This window comes from Lepisosteus oculatus, chromosome 10 (genome assembly GCF_040954835.1).
Source record: "Lepisosteus oculatus isolate fLepOcu1 chromosome 10, fLepOcu1.hap2, whole genome shotgun sequence".
Taxonomy (NCBI): Eukaryota; Metazoa; Chordata; class Actinopteri; order Semionotiformes; family Lepisosteidae; genus Lepisosteus; species Lepisosteus oculatus.
This window is the reverse complement of record NC_090705.1, coordinates 28,624,120-28,643,354: the sequence shown is the minus strand read 5'-3', so window position 1 is coordinate 28,643,354 and position 19,235 is coordinate 28,624,120. Positions and strand designations below refer to the sequence as shown.

At 35.8% G+C, this 19,235-nt stretch overlaps 1 protein-coding gene across 3 annotated transcripts; it reads right to left on the bottom strand.

Annotated features, from left to right (window-relative positions):
- Window positions 1-7,051: 7,051 nt before the first annotated feature.
- Window positions 7,052-16,125, bottom strand: rbm24a (RNA binding motif protein 24a). 3 transcript variants are annotated; one of them, XM_015357534.2, is made up of 5 exons: window positions 15,694-16,125; window positions 14,462-14,585; window positions 13,955-14,009; window positions 8,834-9,224; window positions 7,052-8,329 (listed from the first exon to the last, which is right to left on the bottom strand). In XM_015357534.2, exons 1-4 carry the CDS (start codon window positions 15,859-15,861, stop codon window positions 8,879-8,881), a joined length of 693 nt encoding a protein of 230 aa, XP_015213020.1. In that variant the 5' UTR covers window positions 15,862-16,125; the 3' UTR covers window positions 7,052-8,329; window positions 8,834-8,878. The 3 variants fall into 3 exon arrangements, with proteins under 3 accessions (XP_015213020.1, XP_015213021.1, XP_006635821.1); XM_015357535.2 differs by having other exon boundaries at window positions 7,052-8,298; XM_006635758.3 differs by having other exon boundaries at window positions 7,052-9,224.
- Between the last annotated feature and the right edge of the window lie 3,110 nt (window positions 16,126-19,235).

Genomic DNA, 19,235 nt, shown 5'->3' with positions numbered 1-19,235 from the left:
AAGAAACAAGGAGTTCATCCTTGTGTGAAAGGTGAAAGACTGATCTCTCATCCTCTGTTTCAAAATTATGTTTGCATGATAATACATTAGCATTCCCATGAGCCATAGCATATCTGTCTCAATCTTATAATCTTATTATATGCCAACAATCTTACACTCTAACGTTGTCATTAAGAGGTCAGTCAGCAAACTGAATTTTGTCCATAAGTACTTGTGGAATTTCCTAACTCCAAAAATGACACCCAATGATTCCTTCTTAATTTGAGCATAATTTTGTCCATTGGATGTCAAGATTCTGGGTGCATCACATGGAAGTCTCAAAACCTTGTCTTGGTCATAATGTGCAAGCCTATACTCCTGTTATTTAGGAGTTGTTGAAATGCTTCTTCACATTGTGCAGACCAGTTTCTCTTCTTGCCTGCCTGCAGTTACTCATACAACAGTTGCAAAAAAATTTGCAAAGAACCATTCATAATAAATTAGCAATTCCAAGAATGACTGTAGGTCTGTCACATTTTTGGCTCCTGGTGCACTGACAATAGCATCCACATTGCTCTCTGTTGGATACAAAGCCTTATAATCAGCCTAAATATTCCACAGCATTTAACTAACATCATTCTAGCTCCATACTTCTCCTGTCTATTTGAACTTTTTCCAGAATTGACATCTGTCAGAGCAGACACCAGAATGTCATCCATGTAACATACTACATGATCCAGGCCATGCAAAATCTCATCCATTGTACACTGAAAAATTGCTGGTGATGTACCTGTAAAACCCTCTGTGTGTGTTTATTGTCTTATAGAATTCTGACTCACCAGACAGTCTAATTCCTTTTCCACAGCTTCCTTCATGGCATAAAGCACTGAACAAGGCTTATGGGATACTGGAACTGCTCCGGACTCAATATAAATTTTAGCTTTCATATCCTTCCTTGAAAATAGATTTGTAATTGTTTAGCAGTTTTTGTACGTGCAATTTGTGATACCACATTTTTCCCTTCCCAAACTAAAGATTTCCTTCCAGTTTAATTTTATCTTTTCAACCCTATTCCTCCACAGTAAGCAGGTCGTTCTTCTTGTACCTAAAAGAGGCAGTGTCTTCTGTCTGTTTATACTGTACTAGCACCAAAATCTCTCCTATCACTGGAATAGTGTTCCCCATAGGGTTTCACATGTACTGGTTGCAGTTGGTACTCTGAAAGCTCTTTTTTATAATTGTGCCCCGACACCAGTGATACAGCTGCCCTGTATCAAGTTCATGGTCACAGGTAAATTCCATCATCTGTGCCCTGAGTTGTATAGGCTTGGAAAACCTAAACGCTAAATGTCCCCTGAATCTGGACTTTCAGAGGACCTTTTGATAAGATAAGATTACTTTATTGGCCATATACTATACAATTTCTTGCATTAGGAATTTGTCTTTTCACATACCCCAGCTTGCTCTCCATGAGACACACAGGTACACAAAGGGGGGGGAGAGAGAAGCTTGGGGTCAGAGCACAGAGTCAGCCATTGTACAGCAACCCTGAAGCAGTTGGGGTTAAGGGCCTTGCTCAGGGACCCAACACAGTAGAATAACTCTGCCAGCCGCAGGATTTGAACCGGCAACCTTCAAGCCACAGGCGCCTTAGCCACAGTGCCACCACTCCACCCCAAACTTTGAACTTGATCTCATCCCGGCTGCTAGCAGATAACATCGTAGTAATGCATACATCTCTGCAAGAGATAGACAGGCTCTAGGGGGCCTCACGGTCAGGGAGTATTACTGCCACTGGTTCTTCATAAATGTTGGGGTTTCTATTCCTGTCTACTGGTCCCCATGAAACGTCGCTTGGGACTATTCTGAGCATCATTGCTGTGGATCCCAGAGCCATTCAGTAGAGCATTTCCAGTACTCTGTGAAATAACGGCATCCATTTTCCTCTCTTCATTTTTGTAGCCAGTCACAGAAGGAAAAAGAAAATAATAATAATTGGGCAGCCATGTTCTCCAAGTCCTGTCCAGCACTAATATCAGACCTCCCCTTCAATTCACATAGGTATATGCCCTAGATAGACTCTGCTTCTCCATTCAGGGTCCTCTTCTCTTCTTCATATCCATTCTCAATGTCCTCACCCCTTAACTAGTTTTTTATAGAATTCTCCCATGGGGAAGCTGCCCAGGTCAGACAAACCCCTCATTAAAATTATTTTGGCTTCAAAAAACATAGCTTTGCTTTCCCATCTGTGAGCAGTCATTGATCGAATGCTGAAGTGGTTAAGAAGTCTAATATCAACTTATTTTGATTTACCAAATTCAATTCAAGAGTAGGAGAAAAAAAACTAAACAGACAGACCAATTGAATCAAACACATTCGAAATACATGACAGGAAAGAATATAAATTCGAGGTATAAAAGGGAAACTTTATGGTTACATTTTACTCCTCTGTCACGGAGCTTCTGTTGTTTTTCTTGGAAAATGCTCCACTTGTGCAATTCTTGTCTCCCCTACAGTAATCTATGGTGAGAGTACAGATGCTGCCACTCAGAGTGCAAAACTCTTGTCTGCAGCAAACTGTCTGCGGCATACCGCACTATGCACCTAAATGAACTTTACTACAGTACTTCTTTAAATCCACTTGATATGGTTACTGAAAATAAAAATAACCAAAGCATAATAACATCTCTGAAAGCCATCAATCATATTAATTTATGAATAGAAGTACAACTGTGATGACGTCCTGCATGTCCCGTCCAGCTCTTGGCACTTCAGCGTTGTCACTGACATACACAGAAGGAAACATATTTGAGACCTTAATATATATTTAATAATGGGTTTAGTTTTAACTCTTTAGTTCTTAAACATGTAGGAGGTTGTCTTTAAACAATTGCATTTCAAAGTAATTTTTAATCCTAAAATCTTGAGTACCATTAAAAATAAAAAGGTTCCAACCAAGCAAATTGTTCATTCATTTAATGCAATGAAAAAAATAAGGTCTGTGGGAATGCCTGACATAACACAACACAGGTTTGCCATATATATTGTAAACACAAGGTGTGTATCAAAAGTTTATTTTCTAAAAAATTACAATAAAACATAGGAGAATTTCCAGAGGTACTCACAGGTCAGGAATACTGCAAGCTGGTAGCAGGGATCTACTGTAACTACAGTACCAGCCTGTACGAGGACGCTCATCACTGACTCACCACCTCATCACCTGGTTACAAAGGCTACAGTACGTGATAAATTCATTTAAAATACCTTTTTTGTACGTATTTACATCATGTACCTGTATGTTGTTAACACATAACCATGGACTGCAGTGGGGTGTGCAGGAATGACAAGCTGAATTCCAGCTACTTAACTGGATACGATTTGATCTTGCTTCATGAAACAAAAAATCCAGACTTCTTGAATCTTCACACCCTTAGTAATGTAAAAACAACACCTGCTGAGTACACTCTCTGACTGATTTCACATATAGGTACAAAATAGGGTTAATAATTTCTGTTTTAAAAGATTTTAAATTAGTTTTAGAATTTGTATTTGTTGTAACTGTTAATACAATGGTGAATACATTTGTGGTTCTAGTGTTTATCCTGTAATATTATGAGTAATACACATGATGTGGTTGGGTCTACAATATTACTACTCAGGTTTGGTCTTTCACAATGAAAAGATATGCAGCAATGTTTTATAGTTTTATAAGAAATCCAATATGCATTTTTATTCATTCATGGTATAATTTGTGTTACATACAGTAGTTAAATAATTTTAAGTTACATTTCTAGACTATACACAGTACAATATATACAGCGTCCAGGTGGCACAAAGAAAAAAAAAACATCTAGGTACTGTAGGACTTTTTCCTATCAATTAGGAGTTTTGATACTGGTCTTGTACACGGCAGGCTTCATTAAACACATATTTGCCCAGTATCAGAAATCTTTGTTGTTGTGGCAAGACGTTTCCTATTAGTGCTTTCCTGTACTAATCATACCATACAGTAACACTAAGCATTTCTTTCATATTTCTAATTACAATATACAGAATAATTTTAATTGGCTGCATCTGTACATACTGTAGGTCGGCAGAAGTGAGAATGATCGGGTTTTGATCGCCTTCCAATCTTTTGTTTTAAACTCTATTTATGAGATAAATTAGAATTATAAATACAATATAATATACATTTTATTTGTAATGTAATTGTCAGTATTTGGTTCCATATCCCTTTGAGGTAGTAATGGCATGAAGTCTGTATTCCATTGTACTCAATAATTTCTCATGCTGTATGTTGTAGCACCACCCAATAAATACAAACACATTTTCTTCTACATAAGAGGAGTAAACCAATTCATGAAGTAAGAAGAGTGAGCCATGCATGCATGATACCTACATATGCTTCCATATGAAAGCATGTTGATAATGTGAATCCACAGATGATGCGGTATACTTTGGAGCATCTGCCGTTTCTTTCTTGACACTTTAAGCTTTCCATTGGTAAAGGTTTACGTTAGTCTTATCTGTACATAAAATGTTGTTGCAAAACTATCCTAGTTCATCTTTGTACATCTAAGTAAATTCTAAAGCATGGAGAAGTTCATATAAATGTCTGGAAATTCATGGTTATTTCTGGAAATTAGTCTTATTCAGAGAGCCAGAAACTCTTTATTTCTATATTTAGGCATTAAACAGAATCATATAGCAGACTACATAGAAAACCTGGTATTCATAGTTACATAGAAAATATAGAAAACCATGGTACTAAAGGGTTTAGTTTTATAGCAAATAACCAATTTAATACAGACAAAGAGAAAGGAGAGGATCTCTATCAACAGTTGAAAAATAAGACTCATTCCATACACTTTTGCTACTTCTTGAGGAACAATTTCTCCACAGTTTTCTCTATGTTGACCTTTTCTTTTGCCCCATCATACACACACAGGAAACTGGGCTTCCATATTTTAACTCTGTTGTTTTTTAAGCAGGTGAAAATCAGATCATTCAGACCATTACCAGTAGACCATAAGAAAGTAATCGATCATTTAATACAAAATAAGCAAAACTAGAAGATAAATGACAAAAACAGTGTTTTAATCAGCATAGAAGAAATAATCTAAGTTTTTCACTCAGAGAAACAGAATCTATTTTGCCCAGATCTTGCTAATAATCACAGTACTCTGGGAAAGAATGGGTGTTTTGTTTTCACAGTGACCGTTTCATGAAGGTTTCCGAATAACTGTAGACGGACTGTTGTAAGAATAAGCAGCTGTTCCTCTTTGTTATTATTATTAGCCAAATGTAAATGCCTTGGCAAAAGCACTGCTGCTAGCTAGGTTTCTGTTTTCCTTTTGCCCTGCTAAGGCATTATTATCAGTATGGTGATGTCTATTGTTCCTACCTTAATGTAAACCAACTACTACCATAGTCTTATTTTTAGGGTAAACGTTTTCTATGGGGAAATAATAGATTCCTAAAACTAGTGGTACAAGGGCACACACAATGGTTCTTCCAATCCAATGACATGCAGGTCTTTGTTGTCATAAGCCACTTAATTTCTATATTTTAGTGAATTACCCAATAATCACATGGTTAAGGAGCAGGTTGTCCTTGGACACTGGAAGGTCTGGTAGTCCATTGCTACAGTAGTAGCTTTAGGAAAAGTATAGTATGGCATGGTGAGTATGGTGTTATTTACACAGACATTCCTAAAGAAAAGATCCAGGCAGCAAACTTTACATTTATGAAGAATAATCCCAAATGTATAGATTTTGTGCACTGCAATAGTAAGATATCTAAACTATTGTATACATTTTAATTATCACATTACAAAAATATTACTGCTCTAGAATCATTCCAGAGATAAGCAACAAGATACGTTTCAGCTCTTAAAGGGAATGTCCTTTACTGACAAGCTGAATGAACTGAACCATTGAAGTGTTGAGCAGAGAAGACAACAACCAAGTGAACGTCTTCAGAATTAACAGTGCAATACAAACCAGAGAACACAAATGAAAATACATGGAGAGAAAAATGAGACGAGGAGGCACTTTTTGATGAAAAGTGCTGTGGAAGTCTGTAACTAGCTGCCCAGCCATGTTGTTCAAGCTGACACCCTGGTTTCTTCCCAGAAATTTCTGGATGAGTTCCTCAGCAGACAAATTAGCTACCATTGCCTCTTCTTGTTCTTAACTGTTCTTATGTACATTGTTTGCCATTTTTGGACTTAGATGAAACATTTTATTTCTGATTCCATCATTATATGGTCTAAACGGCCTCCATAAAAATTCCCGTGCAATACAATATCAAATTAAATCACCAGTCTTTCTATTACATAATTTAGTAGCAACTCTAAAGTTGTTATACTAAGCAACTTGTCCATATGCATAATTTTAGTGTAAAGTAAGTCAGTTTTCCCAGTAATGTCCTTAGTAATTTGTACTGTATTATCTGAAAGACAAAAGATCTAAGCAAAAAAAGAAGGAATTTACTGTATGTTAAACTATTTTTAAGACATTCTGGTAAAGATTTTGATTAGGTAAGACAGTGCAATTATGGAAACCTATTCAAAGGCCAGCAGTTCTCTGTGATTTAAGTGCCGTAGTTTTGAAAAAAATACTCCTCTATTCAACACTGAAACGAAGCTCCCAGACTAGCATTTTTTTTGTTGTTCATTTTCTTTTCTGGCAAGTTCCTCTTCCAGAACAGTGCTTCTTAACTGTCTGCTTTACGCAAAACCTTTACCCTCCATTCTAGTTGTGGAAAAAAGACCAGAAGAATCTTACTAAGAATCTTCAGAAAATAGTAAAATTAAACTAATGATTCTTTTGATGTCACTTGCAATTTAAGCAATTTTTAATAAAGATTCAATATTGCAGCAACCTGCTTCTGTCAGTGAAAATCGATGTGTAACTTGAACTAAATTACAGCAGACTTCCCATATTTAAAATCACACTCATTTTCTGAATTGTAAATGTAAAAAAAAAATCAAAAGAAAATGTACATTGAAGTGCCATTAAACCTCCCTTTCATTAAAGTTGTATATTTCTCAAAAATAAATACAGCAAAATTAGGACTTACATATCATTTTTATTTTAATTCAGGTTAAATAAGTATTGAAATTCTGAAATTATAAACTGAATACCAACAGGACCATTGCTTTTAAATTGTATAACACTGGCTGTATGCAAATGCTTTCTATTATCCATGATGTAAAAAGGATCTTTAAAAATATTTTTTCCCTTGTAAGAAATTGTTCAAGTATCAAAATTCCCAACAGTGTAAAACAGTCCATTTGAAAACGATTAACAATAAAAGCACAAGTACTTAGACTTCAGAAGACAACACCTTCTAATACATAAAGCAGCATTTGTGTTTTTTTTCATTTTTTAAATACAAGGAGCATTGATACATCAAGAGGTCAGCATTTAAAATGTTTCACAGAAAAGCTGCTAAACTAGCAAATATTTAATGTCAATTTCTAAAATTCAAAGGCAAAAATATCACTAAACAGTGCATACGTAATAGTATATACCTAGTCAACATTTTTCTCATTGAATACTTATTATGCTACAGATAACTCCTACTAAATAATTTATAAGCCATGAGATGAAAACATAAGATTAATTTATACAGTACTGCAACTAAGTTTCCTTCCTTAGTGCGCAACATAGTCAAAATGCTCAAAATAAATATATTTTCTTTTAAATAGTATTACAAATAATATAAGGCACAGTAAGAACCACATTCTAATATTTAACCCTTTAAAACGTCAGTGCTGCTTTTAAACAAAATAAAGGTTTGCATAATACATCTTTTTGCAGTGAACAGAAATTTATTTTAACCTATTAGGATAAGAGTTGTATGGTAAGTTAACATACACAAGTCAGCTGAAATAGCATGTTTTAAAGGGTTAAGTTTCACATTTTTTTTCTCCTGCATTTCATTCAAAAAGGCATGGACAGGTGCAATACATAAAAAGAGAAGTCTGTTGTAGTCAAGGGCTGATCCTGTTGCAGAATTGGAATAGCTGACACCAGTAGTTAAAGTTTCCCAAACGGACGGGGAGAGGGATTAAAATGTGACAGCTCATCAAACATACACAAGTGATGTGTTCTTTCCAGAGCTGTCTGTGTTATTGATTGTCCAGACAGCTGCTGCACCCTTTTATTCCGCACTGCTCACTCCAGAGTTCCACTCAGGCAGAACACAAGAGAGAAAGGAACTTTGGTGCCTGTCCATCAATAATTTTTAGCTGTTTTTTCATCGTCGTTATTATTTTGGAAACTGACAGATTGCCTTTAATTGTTCGGTGCCCTTTAAAAAGAGATATCAAACTTTTAGTTTCCTGAAACAAAAAAAAATTGCATAGGTCAAAATGAAAGTCAGAAAGGACATTCAGCATTTGGAAGAGCAAAAATAACTCGCATAGAATTAGATACATCTTATTATTATTTTACAGGCTTATTTCTATTATTCCCTGATCTGCAAATTTGTTAAATTAGCTGAAAAATACTGCATTTCCCTGATAACCAGAAAAATCAATGCACTTGTGAAGACCATACAACCGAGCCCTCAAACACTTTACCAATAATAAATAACTTATCTATTATATCAATTAGGGACATCTCTAAAAATGACCCAATCTTTTGCAGAAAGAAAACATCCATGTGTTCTTTTTACAGACAGCAGGATTTAAGATCAACTTTAACACTACAGTTTTTTGCTGTTTTTGTCTTTTAATAAATATCAAGTATGATAAAACAAAAAAGATAATATTCAGGTTTTTTTTTTTTATAAAGTTTTGCTTTCAGAATCACTGCAAGTTGGAAAGCCAAGAAATACCCCCCACCCAGCTCTCAAGGCCATTGCGGTTGTTACTGCAGATGTCCAGGTGCTATTGCATACGGTCAGTCTGCAGTTGCTGTGGTTGGTACTGCCCAAAGGCCGCGGCTGCGGCAGCCGCTGATCCAGGAGCTGCAGCTGCAAGGGGCTGCTGGACTGCGTAGCCATAGCCAGCAGTGGTCACGTAGCCGGCTGCTGCAGGGGAAGCTGCATAGGGGTACTGCTCATAGGCGGCGGCGGCGGCGGCAGTGGCAGCGGCTGAATACTGTGCATAGGCAGCACCAGTGTAGTCGATGTATGGAGAGGTGGCAGCTGCTGTAGCTGCAGCTGGCTGTACGTGTGGAATAACAACGCTGGGCTGTACAAAGGCCTGAGGATAGACATAATGGGCAGGGATCCTGCAGGGCAGAAAAAGTAGCCATCAGCATTTTAAAGATACAATACACAACAAAAACTTCAAATAAACCATTACATTTCAGAAAACTCCATGTAGTTGTTATTAGATACATAGGGTTGCCAAAATAGAAATTTATAAACGTTAAAATGACTTCTGTACACAGCTGCTATTGTATTGATTATAGTTTTTGGATATAATGCTGCTGATAAACTTTTGACTCAGTGTGCACTGTGTGTCATGTGCACTTTGTGTTGCTTTTGTTTGCCTTGCTGTGTAAGCCATGCTTAGAGGGGAATGAATGGGCATTGTGGTAATGTCATTGCCATTTTGACAGCTGGATAGTTTTTCTCGCCTACCATTCCCTGGGTCTCATTAAACAAATCCCTTAGGATGTTATGAACAGTATTTGATTTAACAAGCACCCATCACAATGAGGGAGGACCTCCTGTTGCATGCCATCAGTTTATTTCAGATTATTAATCCCTTCGTACTTCACCCTAATCAATATGACTCTCAACCTATTAATATTCACAGCAATGCATTGTATTTTTCACTTCTGATTTTCACCTATTTACATAAAAAGCTACTTTCAAAACCATACAATACAATAGTGCACCAACTAACAAAGGGTAGAGGCTCTATGCCTTCTCCAGAAGTGTTTGTTCTACAAATAAATACAACGGGTTAGCCACTGAGACACTTATGGTAATCTCAAATTAGTTCTAGGACAGCAGGTATTATAGTATATCACTAATATTGAAGAATTGTAAATATATAGCTGTATAAAATAATTTGTCAGAAATGGTCTGGGTGTAGACAGATTTTATAAGTACTACTTTTATTATTAGAGCATTTGTTATGAATGCTCATTTTCACTGTGTGAATATCTCAAACATAGCAAAGCAAAAGTGCAGGTTTATGAGACAATACACCAGAATCAGTTTTTACGATTTGAACTCTAAAGTGCCTTAATAATCCCACAACAAACTGTTGAAAGACATGTTGTTTATCAATTTTACTTGAATCACTTTTTTCTATAATATGGGAAAATGCTCCAATTTCTTACAGCAACAACTTCAAAAAGGAAACGTAACAAATTCCACAAATTTCAAACCTGTAAAAAAAGAATAGTCTATTATGGCAACCCTATATAATTTGCATACTCAGCAATCCATTATGTAGTTCACAGCTGCACAACCCCGATCACCCTTATTAAAAAAAACAAAGAATGCAGGCGTCACAAAAATGTCAACACAAAATCCACAAGTGTCATATACACAGCAGAATCACTCATTAAAGACAAAAAAGAATACATCTAAAACTCCAGTGCAGCTCTCACTCTGTTTAAATTGTCATCCTTTGACAACAAAGCAGAAAAACTCAGCACTTGTGCATCTCAGTACACTGAAATATCAAAAGCAATGTTATAGTCAAACACTTACACTTACACTGCAGGCCTTCAATATCTGCCCACTTACATAAAGCCAAAAGACACGAGTTAAAGAGTTAACAGATTGCTCAGCTACAAAAGGCCATGATACTTCTTTGTAAAGCAAAGAAGTGAAATATCTGTGTGAACAGCATAACTTAATAAAAAACACTTTTGAAATGTAAAATTTTGACAAGGTTTAACAACTTCCAAAGTAAAGGAATTTACATTTCCCTTACCTGTATATCTGAAAGTTTATTTACAGTTAAGACTGAAGACATTGGAAAGTTACAACATGTAAAGCACAATTAATGGGTATAGTGTTTAAAGGAACAGTCCTTATTAAAATATTTACTGAAAGCCCCCCTGTCTTTGAACATAAAGTATGCAAAGGTTTCTTAAATAATGGGTTGCAAACAGTTGTCATTACTAGGTAATAACCCAATGCAATGAAAATGAATACCTTGCTGATTGGTTTAAAATTTTATCTGTAGCTAAATGTTATTTTAAACTGACTTGATTTGTCTTTCTGTATTACACTGAGAAAATTAATTTATAAATGAAAGTTGTTTTTTCAGATTTTTTATGTTTCCAGAACTTCTGGTAAATTTCACAACGTGGCCCTCTATTATTTACAGGAAAAGAAAAGGCGACAGCAAGATAAATGGCTACAGGTGCTTGTATACAGTTAGCACACAACCCCCTTAAAGTGTTTTTTTTTAAATTAAACTCTGGAGCACAGGGAACAGGTGGTGGGGCAAGAAATCTTATCTGTCAAGCTAAGTCATATGGGAATCAGAAGCACAGAGTCTGGCAGTGTGCTCTTTAGCACCCCACTGACTGACAGGGAGGGCTGAAGCAGAGCTATTTTTATTCTGGTATCATCCAAAAGGCTGTATAAGGTCAAAGGGAACATGTTTCCATACAAGAGATATTCCTTGCATGTTCTGGAATTCCTTTTCCACTCTTAACCCACCCTGTGCCATTTCTTAATCTCCCTCTTGTGTGCACATCAGAGAAAACCTCTTTCTTGTACTCTCATACAGATGAAGACCTCATCTTGCCAAAAGAAAAAATGCTCCGACATATACTTTAGGTTGGTTGCTTTCAAAGAAAAGGCTGCCAAGTATGAAAATTAAAAAAAGACATGTTAAATTATATATCACTTCTCAACATAATAACCCTGCTTTTCTTACCACAGAGTGTGGATAGTTATGCTTTATTAAATTGAATGCCTGTCATTCAATGTCAGGAACTGTCTTTAGTGTGCTACAGATAAAACGTTTATGTAAACACATTCTTAGAAAATTTGCAATTTTCAAACTAGAAGAAGTTTTTTTCTTAATTAGCAAGAACACAAAACATTCCAAACTTACAGATTGACCCAGCATTTGTGTAATACTGCATGCTCCTCAATATAAATTTATTTTTAAGGCTGACCTCAGTGGTCTTTGAAACTTCAGGGCTATATATAGACTCTTTGTCAATCACATGGGTAACCATTAAGGAAATATTAATTCTGCTATTCCACTGACCACCTGTTGTTTTTTGCTGGGTTTAAATCATCCATTATTTATCACTGTGAAACAGATCTAACTTTCCCAATTAATTTGAGAAAGGGAGTAATTTAACATCAACAATGAGTTATACTTTTGATACAACATTTCAATTGATTTTTTTATGTTGATCTGTTTATGTGTATAGCCCTGGTGTTCAGCTACTGTATTGTTAATGTTTCACCTCAATGACAGCCACAATGTTTCAAAACTACTGATTCACTTTGTGCACTTGTGTACTCAATATTTTCTGGGTACAGAAATATGTGGTTTAGAACAGAGGAAACATTTGAGACAAAAAACATCTCTATTGCTTTTATTTCTACATGCTCATAATATAAATCCCCCTTGCATAATAAAGGCCGGGGATGTAATAGTATTAAATACATGTATTTTTTGCAATATTTCAAAAGTCTGATATGTTCTTCAATAAAAACAACACATCAATTATATACGCAGAATATCTGTCCATGATATAAAAAACTTTAACCCTGTTAGTATGCTGTTAGTCTAAGGAGGACAATGCTTAATAAATACCACTACCAGATGCCCCCCAGCTATTCTGTATTACTGTATTTCAATGATTTATAACAAAACCCTCTCTTTCACCAAACACACAACAGTTCCATGTATACTATAAAGATTAAACTCTACAGCGGATTTAGAATCTGTGTTTTTACACCTCCTAACCAATGCCTGACAAAGAGCAGAGCTACAGGAGCTCTTTGGTAGTGGGCTATCTCTACAATGTCAGACATACAGGGAATACACACACTGAACCTGAAGTATTTACAAAGAGAAACTAAAAGGAGACCAGGGAAGCAAGGCATTCCCTTCTAAGGAGGTGACAGTGTAAGCATGTAGTTAATAGAAGGGAACAAACCAACATCAAAACCAAAAGAAATGGAAAGAAAATTCCCGCAACATGCAAGCAACAAGTGAAATATTCGTCATCAACTTCACACAGAAAGTTTGCACTCACTCCAACAAAAAATATTTGTTAAACAACAAAAAAGAAATTGCAGGCTGCAGCATAAAAAGCATAAAAACAAAAAAGACCGTTTGCTCCCCATGGGCAAAGTCAACACTCCTCAACAAAAATGAAAAAAAAAAAACCCAAATCCTTAATTCAGCTTTTTTCCATTAAATAAAAGCACACAGTTTAGCTATCAACACCACTTCATTACAGTAAGAAAGCACACACAGGTCTATTGACTATTAAAAGAAAAAACATACATGCATCGTTAATCACCATTTTAGCTTGTTTGTGTGTGTTTGAGTCTACTGGTAACAGTTTTAGATCTGCTCAATGCGGATCAGAGCTATTCCACCTCATATCATCATATCCTTCTCATGACATCAGTTATCTTAACTGTAAACGATCCTGTCAGATCAGAAAGAAATAGATAACATTGAGTCAAGCTTGAATGAGAACATGTGGACTTCCATAAAAACACACCTCTTTGCACAACAAATATTAATGATTTGGTGGTCATTTTCACTAGGCTCAAATTAAGGTTGACAACAGTACTTGACTCAGGCACATAATCATAATAACTTATTCTTGTTAACCAAAACATACTACAAGAAAATTTAACATTTTGAAAAGGAAACAGAAAAAAATAATTTAAATTAATATTTCCACATACAGTTCTGAGTTTCCACAGAAAAAGTTCATGTACAGAATATAGAATTTAGAGTGCTATTTATAAAATACAGTATTCATGTTCAAGGACAACAACATACCCATAAGGCCGCTGGATGAATGCAGGTGGGAATTGCTGAACACCAAAGGTAAAACCTAAAAAATAAGACACGTTTTAAAAGAAACCAATACACCTAATTATTGTATTTTAAATGTAATAAAAAACATTTACTATTTAGCAAATTACACTAAATATACTGTTTACAAAAGCAGTTTAAGATTAGCTATTTGCTTTTTTGATAGCCAACAAAAAGCTAATTTTATGTCAAATCTTTTCTGCACAATCTATAATCCTAAAGCAACAAAGTATTTGAAATGTCAGGTCAAATCAAATGTTTCATCTGCATTTTGAAACAGGGTGAAGTGAATTTACTAACAGTGTTTAAAAAGTTAATATTTTCTTGACATACTGTATGCAGTTTTATTTTGATGTATTGATTATACAGTTACACTACTGCATCTCACAGATTTGAAGGATTTGAGGGATTTAAAATTCTTTTGACACAGATTAGATCCTCAGACATCTTAAAAGGAAGTGGTCTACTTACCTGGTTGCATTACCCTTGGTTTAGCTCCTAGATACGCCAAGTTGACATTTGCTTTCCTGCCATCTATGATAGGATTGGGATCTTTACAGGCCCTTTCAGCAGCAGCTCTGTCAGCCATGGTGACCTCAAAGACACAAACAATATCATGAGAACCCATTCCTACAATGGCGATACAGTATTTATTAAGAAATACAGGGAAAAAACACTCTTATTTAGAATTGTGAACTCAGAGAACACTACAGAGAAAGAGAATATACCAATACGCATGCTGAAAACCGTTAATCCCTTATTTTTTGCTAATAACCAAAATAATATTGGTGTTTGGATGTGCAAGCGTATACACTATTCAGTGCTGTTTAAATTAGGAGTATGGCTATTATAGATTTTGCAGTCAATCTGCAAATAGTGCATTTGTAATTTAGTATGATTTTGTAAACTAATCTTACACGAAAATTGTGTTAATTCTTTAATAACCAAAAAACTAGGGGGAAACTCATATCCCTACAAATAAGTCCTTGTTAAATGACTGAAATATTTATATCCTTGTTAACCCACATTTAGATAATTTTGGATGACAAATTATCAGCAGAATACCGGAACATGATGTAAAGGCTTATATAGTATTTCTCCTTATGTATTATCATTTAAGGTTTACACGCAAGCTCAATAACACTTAAATGAAATGGCTCAAAATGAAATGCAATGACAGTTATGACGTCAGTATTTAATTATTCTCGTTCAGATTAGTAAGCATCTGCACTTCATAAACAAACAGAAGGAGCAAACAGAGAATGAACAACAGTAGTTTCCCCATGTTTTCCACCACGGCAAGTTATCCCGAAAGGTATTATACATCTGCGTTTGTTTTAATTACTCGCAAGCACAGTTAACCATCATTGTTTACTAGAGGAACAAGTAAATATTTATTCCCTGCTGAAAAGAGAAGAAAAACAATGTTTCGGCAGTGGAACCTTCTTTGGTTGATATGGTTTACTAGAGCTACTCTTAACATTGGCCATCTTAACGCAACTTAACGGAGTTTTTTTCCTACATCACCTTTTTCAGGTACTCGGTCACGAGACCTTCAGCTTTGCACTAAAACCCCAAAAGTGTGGACGAAAAAGAAACATCTCCGAGCGCGATTTTGAAGGTCTGATTAAAATAATCAATCTGTTTCGACTGAACACTTGCAACGGCAATTAAAATTGCGGATGAGCATATTAAATACTTACGAATCCATATCCCCTGGATTTGCCTGTTTGCCGGTCAGTAATGACTACGGCTTCCTCTATTTCACCAAACACTTCGAAATATTTCCTGAGACTCGAGTCCGTTGTATGATAAGGTAAACCTCCAACAAAAATCTTGGTGTAAGTAGTGTCCTTCTGAGTGGTGTGCATCTTCAGAAAGCAGTAGTGCAAAACAAGTCAAAGGAAGAAAAACAGTGCCACTTGTTTATATCAGGTATTAATATTCCTATTAAAAACAACTAGTAAGTAAATAGAACCGGAGACAGAACTTCGAGAACAAAATCGAGGTAGATGAATTTTTAACACTGGAAAAAGAATAGATTGTCCAGAACAACTGCGAGCAACTTTGCTTCCCCTTGATTCTGTTGTATCTGGTTTCCCCCTGACCCATTCCTCTAATGAACTCATGGAAACTCCACCCTGTTTGAAAGCAGAGGGAGGAATCGGACACAAATTCCTCCCCACCCACAGCTCACTTCGGCAGCCAGCTGTTAAAGCGCTGAACGGCTGGTTTGTTCGCTGGGTAACCACTTTGATGGTGAGGCTATTGTCAATTCTAGTGCTCCTTACAATGGTCACTGATATAAGAGCTTGAATATTATATATCATATACCTTAACTCAATCCAAATAAAGTTAACAACTGTTTGTCCAACTGCAAACGTTAAGTTCATCTTATTAAACATAATTACAGATATTTAGACAGAATATAATTGTACTGTACCTTCCTTCAGGTACTGTACAGTTGTCAGGTTGTGTTATGTTGAAATGTAGTTTGGACGCATTGTAATGTCACCCATTGCTGTGCACAGTTAATTGTTAAAATGTAAATCAACACCCAGTAGATGCTATCTGACAAACAACATTAAAACTTCATGATGTGTAAATAATTAACTTTATGTTTAATTTTAATTTTCAGAATTTAGTTTTTACTTGCAATGGACTGGCACCAGGGTGTACTTTCTCCCTAAACCCTAAAAGGATAGGCTCTGGGATATTTCAACACAGGTGGCACAGTGACACAGTGTGTTACAGTGTTGGGGCCCTGAGTTAAATTCCTGGGGTGATATACATGTGAATTTTGTATGTTCTCTGTATGTTTGATGTTCGAACAACATGTTGGTACTGTAAGTTAATTGGCTCCTGGGATAATTTGACCTTGGGTGAGTGTGTACATGTCTGTTTCTGTTTGTGCCCGGAGATGGACTGGTGTCCTGTTCTGTGTGTATTCTACATTCCGCCCAATGCATGCTCCAGATTCTCCATGACCGTGAGTTGGCTGAAGCAATGAGGAAATGATTTAAATCATCATCATCATCATCATCTTTATTGGGATCTCACAGAACTACTGAATATGGTAATTGATGGTATATATCTAGAAATCTTAAGTCTAAAATAGTTTTTTACTATTTTAATATCATTTTAACCAAGCAAAATATAACATGATCAGACAGAGTTTAACTTCATGGGCAAACCAGTTAAATTGGTAGATTAAATTTGTGGGTACCTAGGACAGGCTCCCCAGCCATGTGGCTGAAGTCCAGACTGGGCTCGTTATACTAAAGGCTGGATGAAATTTTAAATGCACTTATCTACTTAAAGTACTAAGCTAGTAATTTAAACTCAATGGTGTCCTGTTATTTTCAGTCTTTCTTATACTCATCTTAGACACATGTATTAAATGTGTCTGTACATTTGATTTTGTGATTTTTAGAAAGCCAACTGTGAAAGTAATACCATTTTTATTAATAATAATATTGCTAAATTGCTTAATATTAAGTATTACTATATAACTACGGCTGCTATTATGCTGCTAAAGAATTTCTTGCATTTACGACAGTATATAGTGTTTATATGACTTTTCATCTCAAAAGATCCCAAAGAACTTTCCATATAATACTGTATATGATGGGACCCACTTCATCATTATTTAAATGAAGCACCCACCTGAGTGAAGCTGTTCCACTGCCGAATAGATTAGGTAAAGAAGTGAGAAATTGCATTAAGGGAGAGCACATTGTGCTTAATATAACAATTAAATAAGTAGAATTTAGTTAGGAGTAACACCTCTACCGATGGAGTAGCATATTGTTTACAGAATATTCTTAGCTTGGAAATAAACTCTGTGACAGTAGCCACTATTTATATAGCAAATAGATAGCTAATGACTTACCAATGATTACCTAACAATTGTAGATTAGTGTTTATCATTCTAAACACTCTACCACTATTGTGTTAATACTTCTCTCCATGTATGACATCACTTTCATCCTAGGTATTTCAAAACGATGAAATTATTTAAGAAAACTGTTAGCCAAACTGGTATGGAATATGTTAAATATTAAATCTTTACATTTTTAGAGTGAACAGCAATACTATACAGTTTTCATACTGTATGTAGTTAATATTTGACGACAACTCTTTTAAAGTAGCTAGCCTGAGGGGTCTGTCACCTGCAGTTATCTGCTTTTGAATGTGGTCAGCTATTATTTGGATAAATAAACCAGTAGAAGACAGTCTGACAATCTACCAAATGTTACTAGCACCTTAATCCAGCAACTTGATCAAGGACTGTATCTTGTGGCTTTGTAAATTATTCATTTGGTGCCATATGCCTATCATGCCAAATAAAAGTAGGTGCATTAAAGCAAGTCATCATGTTACAGAACATAACAAAGAAGGCCAGATTGTGTTGCTGGCTACTACCTTAGTTTCATTCCATTTTGAAGCAGCACCTGAGGAACAGTGGACAGGGAGCAGAACTGCTTTAGCTTCCATTTGAAACTTGCTGTCCAGAAAAGTAAGCAAGAATCCAGAATTAAATTTCCTGACAATCTTAGAGAAAAAATAACAAGTTCAAATTTTGAAATGTGCCATTTTCTTAATTTTACACAGGGTAATTATTAGATTGAGTTCTAATGAAAGGCCAGGAGGGATGTTGACAGCTAAACAACCTGACAGAATTGCCTCAGTTTCCCATATAAACCACACTTCACCCTCTACTCCTTGCTTTTTGCATCACACAGTCCGTGCTCTACTCCGATTTACCATTACCTTAGCGCATCTCACTTCCCCATAGATCTTCATGGACAACAAACTCTTAGGTAGTATCCAGGAATTTCCTACTCACTACAATAACCTTCTTCTTCTCTTTCTGCTGTAAAGCCACCTCAATCACCTGCCTTTTCTCAGCACAGCTCATTTCCCAGTCATACAGTACCTTGCAGGCTTCTACATATCGCTAAAGAATATGATTATGATACTTATTCATTGCTGGCGAACTCTACAGGAATCCTCAGTCTCAGACGTAAACATTTGCAGCGCAGTATCTGTATTCGCACCTCGTTCATCCTGTCATCACCAACTCAACTGTAACAAAGCTTCAGAGAATGCTTCAACTGCATGAAATCCCTTTCAAAAGAAATACTGTACCTCCAAATGATATTTTTTTCTCTATAACTAGCTAATATCTACAGCAAGCAAGCTTCAGATGTTCAGCATTCCTCTGCACCCTCTAATGATGTCA

Coding starts and splice junctions, on each gene's coding strand:
- rbm24a (XM_006635758.3), bottom strand. CDS start 15,861: ATGCACACCACTCAGAAGGACACTACTTACACCAAGATTTTTGTTGGA. Junction 14,586..15,693: donor AATCCAGGGGATATGGATTC/GTAAGTATTTAA, acceptor TGTGTCTTTGAG/GTCACCATGGCTGACAGAGC. Junction 14,010..14,461: donor ACCAAGGGTAATGCAACCAG/GTAAGTAGACCA, acceptor CTTATTTTTTAG/GTTTTACCTTTGGTGTTCAG.